This window comes from Bombus pyrosoma, linkage group LG11 (genome assembly GCF_014825855.1).
Source record: "Bombus pyrosoma isolate SC7728 linkage group LG11, ASM1482585v1, whole genome shotgun sequence".
Classification (NCBI taxonomy): domain Eukaryota; kingdom Metazoa; phylum Arthropoda; class Insecta; order Hymenoptera; family Apidae; genus Bombus; species Bombus pyrosoma.
The window spans coordinates 11,308,833-11,331,366 of NC_057780.1; the positions used below are offsets into that span (position 1 = coordinate 11,308,833).

A 22,534-nucleotide genomic window follows, 5' to 3' on the forward strand; every position below is an offset into this window, starting at 1 on the left:
AATTTATGTACTGTTAGAAAATCAATTTTTTCATGTGATCTTGGCATTTGAAAAAGTATCGGCTAATTTAAATTTGAATGCAACCTTAGTGAATTTTAACCAACGAGAATAATATCCTACACACGCATCTGAACACAACCTAGCTTTCTGTATGATGCGTGATGGAAACTTTTCACTTTGATATGATTTGCTGAATGCGTTGCTGCATGTATATTCTAATATTCTAACATTCTATGTAATTTATATTTCATACTTAAGAGGTATTCTTAGTCAAAATATAATTGAAATGTATTTATATTTTTCAGATTAAAAGCTGAATGGACGAATTCACATAATACCTATAAATAATGATCAAATATTTAAACAACTAATGATATCACATTCTATTACTTCATTTATTTAAAATTCAATGTGAATACAGTTGCTAACGATTAAGTTTTATGATATGTTCGAAATTTAAAAATAACTAAAGGCTCGAAATAGTGTATAATAATTAATGATTATTAGTCATGTCCTATTACGGCATGTAGTGCAAACACAACAGATACTGCACTAGCAATTTTTTCTCTTTCATTAGTCATCTTGATCTATGATCTTTTATTTTTGCATATTGGTCTTACTTTTTTTATGAAGTTGAGAAGTTAAAGATTTACTATCAAGTTTTCGCTTATTAATGTTGTATTGCATTATGTTAATCTATAAAAAATATAACAAGGATCATTTTTGTCATTAGTAATTATATTTAATTAAGTAATTTATAAAACACTTTACTTACTAAAGTTGATCAAGCGAGAATCTCTAATTATAAGAATTACATAAAATTGATTAAAACACTTTTGTAAATCGATAACGTATATAGTTGGATGTCTGAGGATACAGGAAGGACAGTGTAAGGTGTACTAAGTTTCATATATATTAACGATACTTTTATATGAAAGTATATAAGTTGTTTAATTAATTTCTGCTTCTGTAGAAAAAATTTTAAAACTTATTTTTATACATAATATTAAAGTCTTACTTCGTCTAGTATATCACTTAACTGGACGAGTTATATGTATATACATATATACACATAGATAGATATGACCTTAATTAATATACATATATGTAAAACTAGTTGAAGATAATGAAAATAACATAATCCTTAACACTTTTGCATAGCCGTTATGTATATAATTGATAAAAACTGTTTTTGCATTTTTAAATAAATATTCTTTCTCGGTCAACGCGCTTATGCATCACAGATCACAGTCACACTTAGGTACTTGGTTCACGGACGGCAAAGAAAGCCTCATTTTATGACTTATCACCACTCCTCCTGCCTTTAAGTTCTTTCCTTTTAAGTACGCTTTTATTAATTCAATTTACACGATCACACTGTGGCACACATCGGAAAAGACATATAGGAGCGTATTCGTATTCTTGCAATTTTCACATTTCAAAGTCGATATGTTCCCCGCCAATTTTATTTGATTGTGGACTTACGAAAATCTTCCTGGGATAAATTTTTTCGCAGAGAATATCTATTGTTATCGTAAAATATCGCCTTTAACTATCCATCAAAAGACAATCTTAATATTCTCATGATGCTGGAATGATCCTTAATTCTGCGATAATTAAAGCTCGATTCACTGCTTTAAATACAGGTTTAAATATTAAGTGATACCAGGTCACTGTTCTCGTATTTTTCAAGCTGTTAATTGCGGTGCAATTATTTGTTGAGTCGATTGTGTAATACGTGGTGCTATAACCGGAAGTAGGCTTACTCTTAAAGGTGTGGATGTCATTTGCGTGACAGAAGGTTGAGCGCCGGAGACACTCGCGGATGAAGACCTATCTCTGGTATGCCGTTTAACGTGTTTCGCCAGATGGTCGCTTCTCATAAATCTTCTCTGACAAACAGTACAGACAAATTTCTTTTCTCCAGTATGCGTTCGCTTATGCCGTGAAAGTTCGTCGCTTCTTGAAAATCGTCTGCTACAGTCTTCGTAGGGACATGAGAATGGTCGTTCTCCTGTATGGGTTCGTGTATGGGCTTTCAAATGAGATGACTTAAAATAATTCTTGCCACAACCTGGATGTTCACATTCGTAAACACGACGTCGTGCAGTTGACTCTGGTGTAGTTGCACTTGATGCTGTTGTAGTTGTAGGCGCAGTTACTAATAAAAGAGGAGCTCGTGGAAGAACCAAAGGCGATCCTAAAAGTCCAGTTACCATAATCGGCGCAGGTTTTGGTGCTAGAGGATGTAATTTTGGTTGTACAGTCTCGCGGTCCGTATTTTTATTATTTACAATAATCTCTTCTTTCCGCAAACTCATTTTGAATTTGAGACTCTTCAGTATGTTCTCCGGCTCCGTTGTACTTTGCCGCGTAGTCGATTCGGACTGTGAACTGGAGATATGCTGTGGATCATGTGGAACTGATTGTGAACATATCGTGGTAATCTTTGGTATCAAGTTGGCAGGACTGTAGGTACCATCTCGATTGGCACGCATTATCACCGAAACACGAGCTGGTTCTGGACTTGGTGGTGGCGTACCGTCTAAGAGTAACTATTTAAAAAAATACAAATTTGTAACAATTCATTCTTTTCTTTAGATAATTAGATTAACAAAAATTTGTTAGATAGATCGAAAAAAAATATTGTACTTATATTTTCTACGTTATTATGTAGAAAAAATTAAAAAGAAGTGAAAATATAACAAGTTCAGGCTTTTTATCATTCGTTTAAGAGACATCTATATATTTTGGAAAATGTATGAATTCAAATGTTACTTTGCAACGACTACCATCAGAAGGTATAAACCATTTGCTCGAAGGATAAGCATCAAAAATGGTGTACGAGTGAACGCACGCAATGTGCACGCAATAAATGGGGTCATCTTGCAAAACAACTCTATAAAGCATGCGCGCATGCGTCTATGTACATTGGAGTGGTCTGTCGATCGGGTAGAAAAAATCAAAAAAAGGTAGTTTTGCAATGAAGATGCATACTGAGAAGGCTATTAGTATCGATAACATAATACTCACTTTTGCCAATTCACATTGTTCCACGCATCGCCTTTTTCGAAAAGGTTCATCTTCTTCCGAATCAGAAGGTTGTGGAGTTGGAGGTAAACCAGGCCGTGCATTTCCGTCATCGTTTCTCTTCACGTTTATATCAGCAGCCTTCGTTTTCTGTAGAAGTTTATCTCCCAAAAGTGCTGCAACGCTGAACGAAGACTGAATCGTTGGTTCAATCTGGAAAGAAAAGATAATTTTTTAATTAAGCAATAAATAATGAATTCAATTATAAAAACTACATCAGAGAAATATAAACTAGAAGGACTATAAACAGAAAATCTACAAAATCTTTAAAAAATGGTTTCTTTAAGAAAAAAGAAAAAATTAATAGAAATGATATGAAATAAGAATAGAAATGAAGACATATTGTGGTGTAAAATGAATTACGTGAAACAGGGCTAGGTTACCGTTTCCAGCTGCGTTCATATTTCGCGGGCAGTTAGTCTGTCTACAGTGGCGGTACTTTTAATTCAACGTTCACTTACGTGTTTGAATTGGGGTGAGGCCGGTGGTGAAAGAGGTGTTTGATTAGCATCCATTTTTTAGAGAAAATGTGGCGTGAGTATGTTCTACGTTAAAGAGGCTCGCCCGTTGATGAGAAAACGCGGTCTCACATATACCGTATTTCGAGCGAAAAAAGGTTAAGGGACGTAACCGTTGAACGTCTGGTAATGCAATGAAGCTTTCTCAGGTCGGTTGGCTCGACACGCTGTGCTAGTTGTGTGTGTGATCATGCGGCGCGCTTCACTCGGACCAATGGCGTGGAGGGGCTCGCCGTAGTTGACCAATCAGCGGAGTACTATCAGCCGACGACCGCGTGATCACCAGCGTGCTGTTCACGTGCTCGCGGTCTGACTGAGGCCGTGATCATGACGTCAGTCTGCGTGGCGCGCTCGGTCGATACGTCATGGTATCGCTGCGCTCACCAAGCGTCATGCAACTTCAACCCTCCTACACCTCCTTTCGAAGTTATCTAACTCGCTCTTTCTATCTCTCCGCCTTTTCTCCTCCTGCGACTCTTCGTCGATGTAGTCTGGCCGCGACCGAACGTTCGCAAGCCACGGCGAGCCTCCGAATTGCCTTTTCGCCACACTTACTCCCCCCTCCCCCTCACTTTGCCCCGTTGTAACGTGAGAGTTTCTAAGCTCGCTGCATAAATATTTCCTTCTTATAAACAACCGCGTATGACGCTTCGATGATTTCATTTTTAATAGCTTTTCCGTATCCGGTTACCATTTTTGACCTTCTCGAAGATGTTTTGTTGTTAACAGATAAACGAGGAAAAATATATTACGATTCTAGGAATGTCTTTTTCACCGTTCAGCATCCTTGTCATGTCACTCTCCCTCAACGTATCTAAAGTCTGCAGCAATGCATCTGCAGTCGCTCTGACATTTATTGGTTTATTGCATCTGGATTTCTCTCAACTCATTCTTCGAGTATTTTTTGTGTTTTGAAGGAACAATATACGTATGTATATACACGCGTGGTATGTGGAGAGGGTTGAACAGAGCAGGTAACTGAAAAATCTAGGAAAGCGAAGTCGTCGGGAGGTCGGATTTTAACGAGGAAGCATTCTGATGCAGTCTGCCGTTAAATATATCGGTCGCCTACTTTGCGACTGGTTAATTCGAATTCAGCTCGGGCGGGTGCTGGTCTTTGACTCTTCTTTCCCTTCTCCTCTTCCATCATTCTCTTTATCCCGTTGTATTTTTCTGCAGTGTCTTCTCTACCGAACAAATTGGTCGGCTGGTTGATTGATCGAATGTCTGCATCGGCAGAAATTCGCAGCCGTATTTATTTAAAGCCGAATCGTTTAAAGACAGCTCATATAAGGAAAATGGAATAATTTTATCGTTCGCTGAATGTTATATTTAGCGAATATTTTTTTGTTTTTCTTTTTCATGATGTTTCGAATGCAAACGTAGTAGAATTCGCCTTGAAGACCGTATATAGCACTATGCTGTATAATCGGTGCCATTCATAGATACAAGAAAATGCATTTTTACTTTTTTACATAGAATGGTTGCGTCGAAAAAAACTTCTGTCCTTTGATAAATCTGTTACTACGAACGCGAAGTGATTTTCCACGACGTCTCTCTTGGAAATGCGGAAATCTCCGTAAACTGAGACGATGTTCATATTGTGGCCCACATATCGCGGTTGCGCACTAAAACAAAATGGGGTCGTAAGAAGATAACAAATAGTTAACTTACAAACAACAACTTGACAACTGATGTTTATTGCGCGTCATTAATCTATTATATTGTATTTGGCTCCTTTCTACTTTTGAAATCCACGTGTTACGAGAGTCATTATATTCTGTCTTTAAATATATACCTTCTCCTTGCTCTTTTAGATTTTTTATGACTTTCAAATTTCGTCTCATAGAAAATCGTAATATAGGCTATTTAGATTATGAACATACGAAATATCTATCTATTATCATCTTTAATATAATTCATATAACATGACCTACTGAGACGCTAAGGAGGTTTAAACGTAGATTATTAATTTATTTCAATTATAATGTGACCATATTTCATTGTGGCAAAGTAATGGTGTCGAATCCTGATCATCTATCATGTTTACGAAATGAAATTGACGAGATGAAATAAAAAGAATCCGAAAGATTTCGAAATTACGAAAACTTAACGCGTGAGTATTTTTTCTTTCTTTTAACAAATGAACAAGCTTGAGTCCCTTAACGCAATTCTTTAAGAGGCTTTACGAATTAACGTCGTCTTAGTGGATTTCGTGACATTCAAATTATTCTGTGTCCGAAGTCGAAGCCGTTGAAAGAAACAATCTATGTACGTCATAATCGGCTTTGAAAATAGAGTTCCCGTAGCAGCTTATTATTTAATCGTATTGGGTGTAGGGCACACATAATTGCGTATTTTTGTTAATGCATATTCAATGCATATTGCAATGATTCATTAAGAAGAGAATGACCCGCTGCATCGATTAGACGTCGAAACGAGCAATATGGTTGGACGAATTCTTAGATTTTTGTCGGTTTGAAACAGGTGAAGGCGTAGAATCGTGAATCAGTTCCATGTGACCACGTTCTATGTGACTTTCTACGTATATCCATTGGTTCCTTATCGCTATTTTTTGAACAAGCTTCTTATCACGCAGCGAGCAATCGCATGGAATATTACTATGTAAATTCTTTTCCCTTAGTGTTCTTGTGTCTTTAGTAAATTTGATTTTATCGTTTGATATCTTCACTGCTCTCTGAGCATTATCGTTCTCGACTGCGCTCTATATTGGTAAAACGATTAGAACACTCGATATTCCCGCTCCATGCTTATTTACGTCGCCGTGAATAATCGACAACGGTTCCCATGAACGATCGGAAAATACGCGGTAATATTGGAAGAATAACGAAGTGTAAATCACTTTAATTGTTTCTTTCATAACGAAAGCCCTTATCAAAAAATTTAGTTAGTATTTCATCATTCCCTTATCGGGTGTCCGTATAGTGAACCGAACTATAAGTGTTATTCGTCGCTCTTAATAATTTTACAGTCTTTAATTAACTTATATCGATTCTCGTCAGCAGCCACGCGTCCCGTCGATTTGACGAATGGCTACCAATGTTTACGATAGACAACAACGGAATCATTCGACGAACTCGTGATCGATGATCGTGTGTGTGTTTTCTGTTCATGCTTTATCGCTAGCTCCGTGTTAACTCTGCAAAAGTATCGCTGACATTGTTTTTAAAATAAATATCTAAGTCAGTAAGAGAACGTGACAGAGAAGCATCCGGTATGATTAACCGAAAGTTCGTAAAAATCAGACGCTCAAGCGTAAAGTGTATCTTGTATCGAACGAATTTCGTTCAAAACATTCGACCTGTATCTCTTCTATCTTACTTTCCCCGTAGAGGGCCTCAAGGCCGACCGCACGACCTTCCCCGATCTTCGTATTATATAGCGTGTCGTATTGTTTCGCAATTTTAATTAATAACATGACTAAAGTGATTGAACGTTGTACGTTACGCGCATTTTAAACGTGCACCGAACAAAGGAGGAAAGCACGTACAAAAATAACCACAGTGTTTAGTATGTGTCAAGAAAGACGCCAAAAAGAAATAATGCAAAGCTTAAGTAGGAAACTGGTTAAAGATACAAGGTTCGTGCGTTAAATATTAAATTTCAAAATTTTTTTTTATTCGAAATCTTAATCCTAAATATCAAATAGAAATTAAATTTTTATATCGCTACTGTAGTATCACAGATTATTGTGACACGGATTATATCAAGGATTATACAATTTATTGGTATACAATTTATTTGATATGTATGAAATCTATCTATGAGTATACAAAATTAAAATTTTTATCAAACAATAAAATTGCACTATCAAACTTAATTGTTTTGTAACTGCCTTGTAACACGTAGTAAGGAAAAGTTGGTAAACTCGAGAATGTTTCCATAGAATCTCGATGTTTATCTATATACGAGTTATCAAGGTTCGAGATTCTTCGCTTGAAAATATAGAGGTAACGCTTTTCTTCGATTTGCGTCAACACGAAGGCTCGCCTGCGGACACGCGCGCATCCGTCGATTCAGTTCACTTAAGGGCGTGCTATTTCATCAGTGTTTTTGTTGCAGCAGTACTGTATGCTAAATTATTTAATAATTATTACTCGATACGATTACAGAACTATATTATGCTTATATAATTAGAATTACGCATTGATTAGAAATATGCATTTACTTTTGCGACTGTTTTACTGCGATGGTTCCTTCTTGTAACTATTTTTGTTTTTTAAATTTTCTGCGTTCGCCATTAGCCTTGCGGCGTCTTTTCCTTTGTCCGACCTTCAGACAGCACTTCGACAGAATTACAACTACATATCTCATCGTTTATACGTTACATTTGTAGTTTGTTGTTGTACAAATGCAATTGTTGACAATTTCATCGTTCTATTTTTGGCGATGCCTCCGACTTAACCTTCTAATTCTTTCTTCTCTGTTTTTCGAAATCTTCCGTATTCGTTACAGCTGAAGTATAGAATTCCGTATTATGTTTAGATTGCGAATACTAATGCAATTTTATACTTTTCTAAATATAAGTAAGGAAATATTATAGGTACGTTTGGCCAATAAATGTTTACACCTCTAAATTTTCCATAAATGCGTAAAAATCCGCGATTTATGTACGTTCGTATAGCGTACAGTGTCTATTACTGCGTTCGGTTCGCTTTTTGCTTTATGTTATCCACGGGTTTGAAAGCATGGGGCGTGTCTGTTAAACAGGTCATAGCCCTTCATGGAAAGTAACGCGTATTCTCAGCGACTCGTGGCCAAAAGTATGTTCGATAGAGGACAGTGTTCGTATTGTTGGCGGAGATGTGTTTGATATATCGCGAAGTTCGATTGCGAATTCATTTGGTACATCGTCTGAGTTCAGTCTCGTTGTACGACCGAAAATAGCACGTATCTTTCTTTCTCAGTAATAGAAGTGGGAATAATTGGTCTTTGAGTTGTTTACATTCGAAGAAACGGTGCCACGTAAAAATTGGATCGGATTGAGGATACATACTTCTCATCCACGGCCGAAGAAGCAAATAAATATGAAGGATAAAAATGCCTTGAGTGGAAGTTTTAACCTTGGGAAATAAGCATCGACGATGATATCTTACCTGTAAAATAAAACTGTAAATATTTCACCTGTGAAATAAAAATTGAATTACTATATTTATATAGGATTAGGATAGGATTATATAGGAAAGCATGACAAATTGAAGAAATTAATTAAAACAAAATAATTTTCAACAATATGTATTTATAGCTTGATATGAGAACATTATATTATATTTTTAAATCGTAACTATGAAATTAAAATTTTATTTACGCATTCTATATTTAATTCTAACTAACATTAAGATTCGTGTAAACGTATAAGCAGATAGTGCAAAATATATCTTTGTCGGTACACATGATGTCTCTGATATCTACCGTTGCCAATTTAAAAAATTTCAGTTTGATTACCAGATGAGAATAACTACATTATGTGTTAAAACTATATTATTCGACCGTAGATGTCGCTAGAGAACTTCTACTAAGTTACCAACCAATAGTTATAACTATTTTTCATCAAAAGTTATTTGCTACCCATAAAGCAGACTTTTTAAAATAAAACCCATGATAGCTATCATCAATATTAATGTCAATAATCGATCATCACGTTTGAGATTGTATTTTGTTTATATTTATATAATATTTTGCATCAATCATTGAATTCGTTCTATAATTGAAAAAATGATATAGCTTATCTTAATTTTTATTTTCTTTTATCAGTATTTTCCAGAGATCTGTCGGATTCCTTTAATTTGAATTTCAGATAATCGATATCATGTACATCGACGCACTACCGCCATCTGATACACTCGACAAACATTCTCTGCCGGTAAACACATCTTTAAAATTTCCCGCTTTCAAAAGCTGAACTCGAGTAATGGGCGGAGCTTCCCCCCTCACCGATTCCCCTACTTAGTAGCACGTAGTCACGCTGCATTTGCAGGAGTGGGGGTTGTTTGGTATCGCGTTTGTTTAGTTGCTCGCTGACAGCGGCCGCGGTACGAGTACGTCGTGGTGCGTGTATACGTTTTTCATCGGCGTTTGTGCGTGAAAAACGCGAGAACCGACTGCGAACGCGGGGTAAGAAGGAACCACAAGAGCGGGTTAAAAGAACAATCCGAAATCGATGAGGAAGTATCATTTATCAGAGACGTATATTGTCCGGTGATCGGAAAAATCGTATTTTTGTGCCTGTCGAAGTGTTCGTTGTTCGTTGCTTTTTTATCTCTTTGTCTCCCTGGCTTTGTCGTCTTACAAACCAACCTGTTTCGTCTACCCTAAATTTTCGTTTCGTGTGCTGTGTCACTTGTTATATGTCAACAACGTTACGACGATCTGGGACGACCGACCTTCGTCTTCTCGCGCGTACCTGCAACGATGTCAAGCATGTCGAAGCTGATTTGGTGATGGCAGAACGCAGAGGATGTCACGCCGCAAGCAGAGCAATCCAAAACCACTGAAACGTGAGTCGTAACCGATATGCGATTCCTTCATTTCTCCCGTGACTCTGCCGCTTTCTTTCCTCTACGTTCCGCGTGTTCGTATTTCTCACGTAACGCATGTTAAATCGTGTTTGCAACCCGGAAAAACGGGTTTCTCGACGGCGTGCTTTTAAGCCGGCCACCACGTTGCTTGACAGGTGATTGGGCGTCTTTGCTTGTCAGACCACGTTTCCAGTCGGCGCTTACGTGCCATGCAAACTGTCTCGGCTGATTCGCGTCGGTTAGAATTCTTTCTCGGAGACAACAGTTCTTTCCGCCATTTTTTATCGGTTATATCTTTTCGAACGAGCTCGATACTGCATAACGTGTCTAGCCAATCAGCGTTTGTATCGTGATATCTTACTGGCGGGAACATACGTAGATAGCTTCGAAGTTATTCGATCGAGATTTAACGTTACAGGGATATTGAATTATCTTTCTTTTGCAGAGAATCAATCATGTGAACGATCTTTTCTGTAATTTTTTTAGTATCTGTTTCGTTCGATCGATTGGAATGTTAGGTTAGCTGGTATTGGGAGAGAACAGTTGTCATTCGACAGGTCGATTGTTGTCAGCTGACCTTTCGAGCTCTCGCGGATCACGTGGTTGACCACACATGCAGCGCTCGAACCGCGTGCGTACGCCAATGTCATAGAAATCATTGCATTTCACATTTGTACGTTAGTCAGGGAAAATGATACAATACCGTTACAGATTATTGGAATTAATATTTTATTATATAACGCTGTGATACGTTGAAGTGTCAACGTGTATCGGAATGTATTAAAGTTAGGAAATATGTTTCGATAAATTTGTTATATCTACATATATACGTAGTAGATACATATCTGTCACAAGCCATTATATATTAATCTTGACGCCATTTTATTACAAGTAGATATTCAAATATTATCTTTGATGTATACTATTATATATGAGTTTATCGTTGGTAAATTTGTTTTCGGTCGTATTAACGCATTCTACTTATTGCGTCTTTACTTAGAAATGGTCTTGTATCGCTTTTCTGGCATTCTGCGGTACGATTACTGTTTACGTTCTTACAGCAACACATTGTAACCTAGACATTACTATCGTCTATTGCGAAACAAACCTTATATTCTTCATAAGAAGCAAAATTCTTATAAACTATAATTCTTAATTTTGGAACACGACATTTTTCTTCATATATTCAACACTAATAGTTCTTTTATCACAGACGCGTGTATACCAATAGAAGAAACAGCACACTTCGTGTAGCTCACACGCCAAAAGTGCGATATAATTGTTTGATGTTAAAATTGATCGCTGACCTGTAATATTTGTTTATCAAAGGTTTTTCATCCAAATGCATTGCAGTTTTAAAAATCTTCCATTAGATCATAGTAATAAAGCAAAAATTCTATAATTAAGCATTGAATACACACTTAACGATCCAATTAATATCTTAAACAATATTTGTCTCAATGACGATCATACCAAATTGCTTTTCTATGAAAAAGAAAAAGAATTCGCATCCAAAGTATTCGATACTTTGAAAAAATTAAAAGTCTCTTCCATCACACTCTTCTTTATTTTTTCGTAAAGCTAATTTTCTATTTCTTCACTCGCCATTCCCAATGTGCTTCCCAATATCTCTTTTTGGCCAATTCTTACGCAATCAGGCGGATTCGCGACACTCGTGTACCTACAGCCACCAATTAAAGCTTCCACGACTCCGCAGGACCTTTGTCGATGGTATCGGGTTGGCAAAACGGGGATCGGTTAGGCTGCACGAATTCGTATCTCGGCGTATACGTATATGTTTCTGGATCTCGACGTAAAACCGATCGAGGCCAGACGAGATCGCGGGTGCCGATTCCGACGGGATCCTTCGTCCCTCGCCGCCCTTGTGTCGCGGCTGGATCACGTGGCCCCCGCGATCACGAAAGTCGCCGGCCACTTTCACGTGGCCGCGACTCGTCGAACCGGGTGTTTCTCCTCTCCGCTCCTCTTTCCATGCTGTTCATCGCCACGCCGCACACAGTGTGTTAAAACGGCTGTCTCGCCGCAAAGATTTATAATTCTTATTACTCTCTATCGTTTAATATTTTTGCTCTAAGTTTCTAAATACTTCAAGATCGGCTGTAAAAGCATCATTTAGCGATCCATGTTTTTTCCTTTGTAAAAGGCAATATTTTATGTAAATTGGTGTGTTTAAACGGTTGTCACAGCGGGGAGGTTCATAATTCTTGTCATTTCCTATTATCTTATTCTTTTCACTTTTTCAAGGTTTCTAAGTTCTCGAGCATTTTTTATTACAGGATTACACAGGAAGACTATTCTCTTCTACGGGAAGAGAACAGCATGTGATTCAATCGCAGGTTTATCGTTGCTAGTAAGGAATAATCCTGGATATTGATAAGAGTCACTGTAACTCAAGCAGTTAATTAACAAAGGGTTCTTAGTCTGCGGAGTATTCTCAATGATTTTTTCGTAGTCAGACAACCGTTTTAACACGCGATTTCACGACGAGACCGCGTTTGTTATCCTTAACACGTTGACTGCCGCGCAATGTTTTCAATGAGATCTCCTTCAGGCCACGAGTGTGATGTAGATTCTTCCTACCAAATGGTTTCTTATGCCACCACAATTAGAAAAGGAATGAAATGGCACCGAAAACTTGGCATTCAACTGCTTCTGGGAATTTCTGTTGTAAACGCTTTGACGGTTTATAAAATTGCAACAAGGGAGGATGTAAATATTCGAAGATTTCGCGAATTATTAGCTGCAAAATTATTAGGGTTGTCTGAAAATACAAAAAATCCTTGTCCTCAACGGAGTCAGCATAGTATCATCGTTCGGAAAAATGATTCCGGAAGAAGCATTAGACGCGCATGCAAACTATGTTACGCAGATAAAAGAACGGACCGATCAAAGACGCGAGAGAATTTTAAGAAAACAACGACTTATTGTCCAAATTATCCCGACTAACCTCAGCTTTGTATAGAATGCTTTAAAGTTTTACATTCTAAATAATTTTCTTAATAAACCATTTTCGTATTACTTTTATAACAATTCAATAGTTTTATTACTTTCTGTGGAAAATCTTATCAAATACCTACGACGATTCTTCGCAAATGGACAAATAAGCGTCACCCGAATACGGATGACGGGGCCCTATGAGAAACTTTGCTGTCATCCGAATATGGATGACGCGGCAGTCAACGTGTTTAAACGTCGTCTCCCGTCTCCGATCGTTCGCATCCTCCTCTTTTTCTTTCTTTTCCCCTTTTGTAATTTTCGTGGAAGTTTCTAAAAGATGTTCGACCGCTTTTTTGTCACCTGGACGTTAATGTCCCTGTAATTATTGTGTGGCACGTTGAGCCACGCGCGTGACTGCTAATTGGGAACAACGGTAATTGAGTTAATAACGAGCGATCGTGAAACGAGCAGGCCTTTCTTGGTTCACTCGTTGCTTCTGCGCCGGTTCTTAAGGGTAACTTCACCTTCGAATGGTTTGTTAAACAGTTAGGATCAAAAATTGATAAAAATCGGACCATCTATTGTTCAGATTGTATCGACGAGCCACGTTTATGTTTAAAGTGTTTTAACACAGTGCACTGTTAGATGCAAGGTTCCTTCTCATTTTCTTTATCGATGTTCTAATAAAAATGTCTAATCGTTCAATGGGGCACATTTTATTTCAAAGTATCACCTATTTATCGGTTATATTCAAAATGCCCTAATTGTCAATTTTCATTCAATTTTTACAATTGTAAGAAGCTCAAGCGCTCCGGTTACCAATGACCACCATGGGATCACAGAGAAACCGTGGCCGGTCAGAGGTGACCAACGTGACAATCAAAGTGTTGATAATGGATACGCGAAATAAGTGTTAATAATGATGGGAGATCGGCAGTTCGAAGAGTACGAGAAATTTTCTATGCTTTTTGTATTTTTAATTTAATCGGAGACTATTTCGACCGATGTATCGTACTTCTAAAGCAACTTCATACTTTTATAACGTTTATAAGAGTATTCATAAAATTTGACGAGCTTGAGATTAGCATCTTATTACTGCGTTAATTACCGGCACGAGATCCAACACAGACAATCTAAATGCATAGTCAGTCCGCTGCTATTTCTATGAAGAAGAGCGAACGTTGTTTCTAATAAATAATTTTTTATACTAGCGTTTGAATAGTTTCGTATTTACAGAACGATTCTTCACGAAATTGTTCAAATTTCCTGGCTTTTCGTCGGCCGCGTTCGTACGTGCCTGAAATTCGCGACGGTGCAACGCGATCGCTTTAAAGATTAACCTATCTGCCGCTTATCGTCGCGGAGGACTTTAAAATACGCGCGTCGGCCGGTTGCGCAACTAAAGTTCGCCGATTTCGGAAAGGACGCGCGCGATTAAACGCTTATACGGCGAGATACGTCCTTCGCGGAAGAGGCACGGTCCTCGTGCTCGATAACCAACGCGATAGATTAAAAATAATTGACGTCACCAGACGATTTTTCTTATCTCTTCGTATCCAGCAAGCGCGTACGAACGTTTTTCTTTTCGGTTTCTTCGTTCGCATAATTCCCTCCTTACCTTGAATACACGTGAAAAATTTGTCGTTGTAAGAGTCAGTTTTATCGTCGGGATATCTCGCAAGCAGCATAGAGAAAATTGTTTTACCTTTTTGGATATCGGTGCGTCATCGCCGACTCGTTATTACTGGTTCCTGGTTGCAGCAACTCTTTCCGTCTGCGAACTAAGAATTCGCCTCGATCGCCGAGGGATCGGCGAATCGTTGCTTTCTTGCTTTTCTTGTATTTGCTGTATGGAATATACGATTAAACTAAGATTTAACGGAATTTTAATGGAGAGCAAGGGTTATTGAATTTTCTATCGGTAACGCGAAACGATTAGATGGTAAATTGTAGTACGAATTAGGAATTCGTCGATGGAAAGTTAATTGGAGAAATTTTTGTCGCGAGCTATCGTGCGTACTAGCAGCTACTCGATAAAATGTACATTGGTAAGCTTCAAATAAAACGAGTAGATGCAACATACGTTAATGTAGTAACGTGGACGAAAGGCCTGGGAGATATTGGGCGAATTATAAACAAATGGTTGCGGAACATGTGCGTGGTAGGGCTAAGACAAAAGACAAGGGGTTGCTAAGGGACAAAAACGAATTAACACGTTGGTCGCCGCGTTACCCATATCTATGTGACGGGTATGCTTCATTGGGGGCCCCGTAACCCAAATATGGGTGACGCTCTTCTTGTTCGAGTTAATTAAATATTATTATTTTAGTCTGTGCCTTTCGGATTACAATTCTTACATTTATCGTATTGCACTCCTTACCATATTCTTACCTCTAGCGTCTAAAACTAATGACAACAAACTATTGCAACTTATGACTACACATTATTGCCACTTTGGTTTTTCTTTTTGCCTCCTTGCTGTGCTACCTTCTTGTCATTCCACCCCTTGCCCTTCTTTTCTCTATTATTGCTCTTAAATCCACTAGTCTTCTCCGGTCTCATTCAGTGTTTTTTCCATGTCCTTTGGTCCTCCCGTTATTTCGCATTCTTCTATTACATATCTCAGGTCCTCTTCTTCCCTTCCACATAGTCTGCAAACTTTTTTCTCTCTCCTCTTTCCAGTATTCCTTCGCTTTGGTCTCGTTTCCACGCCTGAATCTGGCTATAATTTTCCTGTCCTTCCACCTCATCCTCCCTTCCAAGTACTTTGGCATCTCATCTTTGGTTATGTTCCTGTAGTATCTGTTGTATTTGGATTCCCTTATCCTTTTCCTCCTCTCTTCTCTTTCTCTCTTTCTTCTTTCTTTTACAATTTGGTCTCCTGTCCAACTTTCTTGCTCTTCTCCTGCTTCCCTCTGTGTCCCTCCATTTTTCACCTCTTCTAGTTCCTTCTTTCTCTTTCTTGCCCTTTTCCCTTCCCTTGGAGTTAATTAAATATAGGATATACAACATAAAAATATTAAATTATTATTTTTATTAATTTATATTCTGAATAAAATATTACATTATGCTATGTCGCATGGTATTCGTTAAAACATCCCAAACACATTTGGGGTGGTTTTGGGCACTTCGAACAATATGTTTTAGTTTTTTTTACCTTTTTTCTCGCTTCTTGGCGTGCGACAATTTCCCTCTTCTTCTCGTAACGTAGGGTGCACGTCCTTCTTATAGGCTTGCCCTGCTGATTCTTACGAATCTGCAAATGGTGGGACGCCTTCTTCGTTTTCTTCCGATGGTTGTCGAGCACAGTATTTTCTGAGGACACATCGGAAACGAGAATTTCTCGAAATTTTTTTATCTGTATTTTTTGTTTGTGGCTGTTTGGTACACAATATGGGCGTTTACTATAGTTGTTCCTAAGAGTAAATGCTAATTTCCCATACCACTTGATGCTTTTCCGTATCATAGTGGCGTATGAGACCATCTGCTCACTTCTGCCGATACCAGTTTTTCTACTATTGTATATTACTCTCCTCACTTTCAAATATATTTTCATGCTGTTTATTAAGCATTTTGAGGATGAAAGAATCACAAGAAGTATGCTTCGCGACTAAATGTAAGATCTGGGATATCTGCCATGAGATCCCTCGGAATCTCGCAATCGGACCGACGGTTTAGCCCCCGCCAATTTGGGCCCCGCGGGAAACTTAGCCGAATTACGCTAGGCGACCAACGTGTCAACAGTCATTGTGAGTTGAGAAGTCAGAGAGTGCGAACTGCGTTGTCGAGAGAGTGTTGCTGGTGTCACACGCTGAAGAAGGCCGCCCGCTCAGAAACAGTAATAGGATAGGCTAGACATCCTGCATACTACAGGAAACAAGAACCAAATAGCAAAGGAATAGGCGCCTCTGAGATACACCAGACGACAACCCCTCCAGAGGGACTAAAATCTCAGTATAAAAACACTCCAAAATAAGCGCTCGCCCCAGTCTCTTGTAACACTTTGAACCGTCACTCCGTTGGATTTGCATAATAAAATCATATACAAATTTCTTTTGCGATGAAAGGAGATCACCGGCGATCTATCGGTTTCGTGATTTCTTGTGTCTCCTACGCGACACTAGCGTTGTCGAGAGAGCGTTGGATCCGTGATGACGAGAGTTGCAAATTAACTGTCTTGTTGTCTTAATTATAATACGTTATTGTGATTAGTTCTCGTTTAAAAACCATCGTTTCCTGTTTAATCAACATCAGTTTAATCCATTTATCGTAAATAAACTAATTGTAGTATAAGATCCTACAATAGCACATCTTTTATATTTCCACCTACCAGTAAGTTTCTGAACGTATTGTCTACTTGACTAAAATAATCACCATATCAGTTACGGGTTGAACACATTTTTCAATTACGCGATTCTATACCTTTTCCACGAGAAACGAAACAGACGTTGATAGTACAAGGGACAGTCGTACGAGAAATATATCGAATTCTGAATTGAATCGCGCAAAGGTAATAAATGTTAGCGTGAAAACTATTTCTCACTCTCGGCCTTCGCTTCCGTTGAATCTGCTTTACACCGCGAGGCGTGAACAGGTCGAAACGCTATCACCTGCCTTCCTTAATATCTCGATTATTTTTCGTTGAAAAAGCAGCGTCGCGAGATATCGAATCCTTTTCGTGGCAAGGTACAGGAGAAGGCTGGATCTCCGCTTGTATCGCGGCGGTAATCGACGATGCCAGGGATAAAGGGCACCCCGTGGAGAGGCAGCAATCACCCCCCGTCGAGCGTAGCCGTCAAATTAATAACCAATGATTTTATACGATGTTTTATTGAATCGTGTTGCCCGTAAGTAATATCTGCGCGCAGCATCGGCTCGTTTCGCCTGGACACGGGGGTTAAAACCATTCTGGGGAGGATCGTTTCGTACGGTTCGATTGTCGCGTTCTTCAAGTTCCTGCTGTAATCGTCGTCGAAGCGTTAAATATCGAATCTTTCACTTATTAATCCTTTTCAGCAGATCGTGCTGTTGTCTCTTCTCGATGGCGACATTCATCTTTTAACGTTTCGCCTCGCCTCGTTTTCTTTTCCGAGTACACGGCGTTTCCGTCTGTGTATCTTCGTGCTATTGGAATTTGTCGAATCCGCTTATCAGTTTGCCTCGCTACTGTGTTTCGTATTTTTGCAGGTTTCGTCTCAGCTTTGTCAAAGATTGTTATTCGTTAAAACAAAATATACTATGTTAGATGTAAAGTAGTAGTTTGTATACAAAATTCAACTGCATTTATTTTGTACAATTTCCACTGGCAAATAAAGAATTGTTAAAACGAACAGAGTTATGCACAGTGATAATGAAAAAAGGGAGGCTACGTACGAGAAGCGTTAAGAACGAAATTATAAGAAAGTTTGTAAGATTCGATCTGATTCAAGACCCTAAAGTATCGCTTAAATGTTAAATGGTGGGAGTATCTGAAAATGTCTGAAGAGAAGATAGAAATAAGCCGAAGATACGAGCGTAACGATCGGATACCACCTGCCACCGTGTTCCGTACGATTTATATAAAGACAGCTTGTGTGGAGGAGAAAGAAAAAAGGAGAGAGAGCGGTCGAACGCGGAACGGTTAATTACGTTTCTCGGAATCGGTTATAGCCAGGGCAGGAAAGGAATTCAATTGGTCGGGTGAAGATTCCCGAAATCTCGTGCTCGAATCTATCGGTTACAAAGGGGCACGCTTCCCTCCCTGACCGGATCCTGAAGGAAGGCACAAAAGCGAAGTCGCAAATTCCGTTGTGGCCGGTTACCCGCGAACAGTCGTTGCGGCTATCAGTGTCGATCGGCCGCTGGTGTGTGCAATGAGCGGGTGACGTGAAAGGGAAGAGGAAGAAGAACTAGAGGAAGCAAACGGCGAAGACGAAAAGACGGAGAAGCAAGAAGAACGCTGTATGTGTTACACGTACGTATACGTTTGTCTGTACGTACGTGTGGATACGTGGATGGCAGGAAAGCAAGAGAAAGAAGAAGAAGAAGACGAGAAAAGGCGAACGAAGAAGCAAGAAGGAAGAAGAAAGAGACAAGAAGAAGCAAAGAGAAGAGGAAGGTCCATCAGCGTCCCTTATCTTCCTCGCCTGGGTCCCTTATTCCGCGCAAACGCATGAATCCACAACCGCCGCAAATGTCTCTCCCCTTGTGTTCTCTATCCCTCTTGTTTTCCTCTGTTCGCCAACTTGTTCCACCTCGTCGAGTCTCTCCTCGCCATCGGTCCACCTTCTTTTTCCTTCTCCCTCCCCTCGTGTCTTCTTCTTTGCGAAGAAACGCACGAGAGACAACTATCGCGGCGTTGATCTCGTCTAGTTAGCCCTTCTCTTCTCTCGATCCTCCTCCGTTCAAACCGCCTTCTCTGTTCATCACCCTTTTCCTTTTCTCTATCTCGTTCTCCCTCCCCCTCGTTTTATCTTCCTTTTACTATAGTTACGTCTGTTCTTCTTTCACTCGCGTTTCTTCTTCCTTTTCTTCTCCCCTTCTTCCTCCTCGTCTTCTTGCTCCGTTGGTATATACGTTCGTCGTCGATCGGCGCGCGGCGCGGGTTCGGTTGCTCGCAAGGAGAGAAGAAGAAGAGGAAGAAGGCCGTGTGTGTACTCGTTTCGTGCGCCCTGCATCGTCCTTCCTGCCTTAACCGCGGCGCGAGAGGAACCGATACAGGCGTTCTCTCGACTCAGCTCATAAATACAGCGGAGGAAGAGGCGGCTGCTGGAGGCTGTGCGGCACCAGAGAGACACCAGGGGAGGAAGGACGAAGGGCGAGCCTACAAATTGCTACACCGCATTGTGGTGTCACTCCAGCCTGTTACGACACGGCCCTGGCATCGTTGGAATGGTGTCTGCGAGTTCTCCTCTTCTCTCCCTTATCCCGTCCGCGTGTGTTAGGCCTCCTTCCCGAGCCTTCCTTCCGCTAGCCCTCTCCGCTACGGTGTCAACCAGCCTTCGTACCAGCTTTACACGCGTGTAAACGCGGCTTTACGCCGATAACCGCGATGTACCTTCCGATGCTGGACACACACAACTGGCCTCTTTTTCCTTTTGCCTTGATTTCTCCTTTATCTCTTCCTCTCTTTCGTTTTCCCTGTTCCATCTTTCTCCTCCTTTCGCTCTTTCCTCTTCTCTCTCTCCCTCCCTTCCTCCCACCCTCTTCTTTTCATCGTTGTATTCAAGCCTCGTGACCGGGCGCGTTTGTTCCGAGAATTTTTTGATAGTCTACCCTCGATAAGGTTTAATAGATTCGTGGTGGGAACATGCTTGATGCGGCCGACATGTGTTTCGTGTTAAGTGAAGAGCTCGCGTCGAGCCTCTCTCTGTCTTTCTTCTCTCCTCTACTGTTTTCGGGGGTTAGCCGTTAAATTAGGAATGTAACGCGGAACGTGCAGCCGTTTAACAATCCCCGAGAGAATTTACGATTCTTAATTTCTCCTTCTTTATACGCTCGTATCTCACGAATTCAGGTTGCAACACTACGGCCAATATAATTGAATTTGGCTGGCGTAACTCGCACTCAACGCGGGATACCAAAACAGCGGGCAGAATCACGAGCAGGAACATCTGTTTGAAAAGCGTTTAAACTACTCGGAGCAGGAGGTCGTGTATCGTGTTCGAAACGAAATCGAGTCGATAAGCCGTGACGTGATCGCAAATGCGGATATGATTTCGCGAAAGTGCTTGGTATTGGGAATGGGTGAAACACAACCAGCTCCAAAAATGGCACAACGTGTGTTCGTATGCAACGGTTACACGTACACAGGGAGAAAGAGAGAGAGAAAGAGAGAGAGAGAGAGAGCTAGAGAGCGAGAGAGAGAGAGAGAGAGAGAGCCGCAAAAAGGCCTTTGCGAATCGCGAGAGGCACGATCGAGATATCGTATCGGTCTGGCATTCCGAGTGAATATTAGCGTAATGAGCTGATAGCCAGTGATAGGAGATTTCAACCTGGCGATCGTCACGTTCGTACGATCCGCCGATCAAAAGCATCGCGACGACTAATCGACAGTGTGCCGTCGACGTACGCGCGTGGATATGAATAATCTCGGTCGCGGCTTCAAACAATACAACGAAACCCCCACCGTGTGGTATCTCTGTCGTTTTGCGTTCGCGAGCGAACCATATCGCTCGAGTTCTTTTGTCGCGATCGTGGTAGCCTCGTTGAAAAATCTGATCATCTACCACGGTCCCGTTCTAATTACGCGAATCGTTGCCCTGCGATCTACGGGATCTTTCGGGACCGGCATTGTTCGGCCTTTAATCGCGTACTGGCTCACTGGTTCGAGAGTTCGTGTACGTTCTTTTTATCGCGAAGATAGGGCGATCGTTTAAGTATCGATGATTTCGCTAATAGCGATTTTTTATTTGTAATTTATTTGGCTGGATGATCGCAAGGTCTTATCGAGTTTGCAGGCTTCTCGATGTGTTCTTTACTCTCTGAGATGCTACTCGTAACGAACGATGGCTCGTTATCAGATTTTATATTGCAAGATTCGTCATCTCCATACTATAGCGTTCTTTCGATGTTCGCGTGTAACGCAACGCGTGAGAGTGAAGGATAGAAAAGATTCGCTCGATGTAGAAGTTACGCGGATCAAGAATATCTCGAATCGAGTAACAGTAAATTCGAAACGAGACTTTCGAAGATTAAATCACCCACTTATAAAATATATGAATGATATAATTCCAGTAATTCGTATCATTTTCAGAAACACACAGTTCTATTTCAGATATATCGCGTGTCTATTATACGCGTATATCGTACGATATAATTCTATGGATCTATGTCGTTATCGGAAAGCCACAAATCTATTTCTCAATATCCTCGCGTCTCTCTCACAAATTCTTCGTTTCTTATTGTCAGTGGACAAGGGAGAACAAGAGATAGATGGAGCTCCGTTTTATTCCACGTCGCGTGTATATAGCAAAGTTCGCGTAGCATTCCAGTAGACGCGGTTCCCTGTCCTATTACCGTTGTCTCTGGCCTCCTGGCGGCGGTTTTAGGGCCCCGATACCAGGCAGATTAGCCTCGCTACGAAGCGTCTGCGTTTTCTCAAGTCTTGAGATAAAGCGGACAGTCAGGAGCAAGGGTAGCTGGTGCCCGGCTCGTCTCTCGCCTCTGATCACGATATACGCTCGTCCACTCGCTTCTGTGTCTGTGTCCACATTGACGTACGAGACCTAATACGGGTAACACTTGTCTCGTTGAAACTTGTATTTGCGTAGTAATTGTCCGCTGCAAAAACTGTCTCCTCGTCGCCGCCATTTCAGAGCCAAGTATAAACGCGGAGGATCGTCTTTAACCAAAGACTCTAACCATCTGCCACAGTCAGTTTGTCAATTTTTTCTCTCTCGAATGACAAATTAGTCGAAAGACAGCCGATGGTCCATTTTCTTGTCTCAA

General features: G+C 40.2%; 2 protein-coding genes across 3 annotated transcripts in view; one reads left to right on the forward strand and one right to left on the reverse strand.

Annotated features, from left to right (window-relative positions):
* Positions 1-932: 932 nt before the first annotated feature.
* LOC122572478 (Krueppel-like factor 10) lies at positions 933-3,800 on the reverse strand. Its single transcript, XM_043737452.1, has 3 exons — positions 3,552-3,800; positions 3,034-3,243; positions 933-2,555 (listed from the first exon to the last, which is right to left on the reverse strand). The coding sequence occupies exons 1-3, from the start codon at positions 3,603-3,605 to the stop codon at positions 1,689-1,691; spliced, it is 1,131 nt and encodes a 376-aa protein (XP_043593387.1). The 5' UTR covers positions 3,606-3,800; the 3' UTR covers positions 933-1,688.
* Positions 3,801-9,660: 5,860 nt separating this feature from the next.
* LOC122572965 (zinc finger protein ush) overlaps positions 9,661-22,534 on the forward strand; it is a 201,600-nt gene continuing 188,726 nt past the window's right edge. For both annotated transcript variants that reach the window (XM_043738744.1, XM_043738743.1), the window contains exon 1: positions 9,661-10,126. Coding sequence is in view for 1 of the 2 variants with exons in the window: in XM_043738743.1 (XP_043594678.1) it covers positions 10,087-10,126 (40 nt within the window). In the remaining variant the exon portion in view is untranslated. The remainder of the gene's footprint in view (positions 10,127-22,534) is intronic.

Excerpts from the sequence above, each read along its gene's own strand:
- LOC122572478 (XM_043737452.1), bottom strand. The coding sequence starts at position 3,605 with ATGGATGCTAATCAAACACCTCTTTCACCACCGGCCTCACCCCAATTC. Across the intron at positions 3,244-3,551 it reads CCTCACCCCAATTCAAACAC|ATTGAACCAACGATTCAGTC; the intron begins GTAAGTGAACGT and ends TTTTCTTTCCAG. Across the intron at positions 2,556-3,033 it reads AACAATGTGAATTGGCAAAA|TTACTCTTAGACGGTACGCC; the intron begins GTGAGTATTATG and ends TTTTTTAAATAG.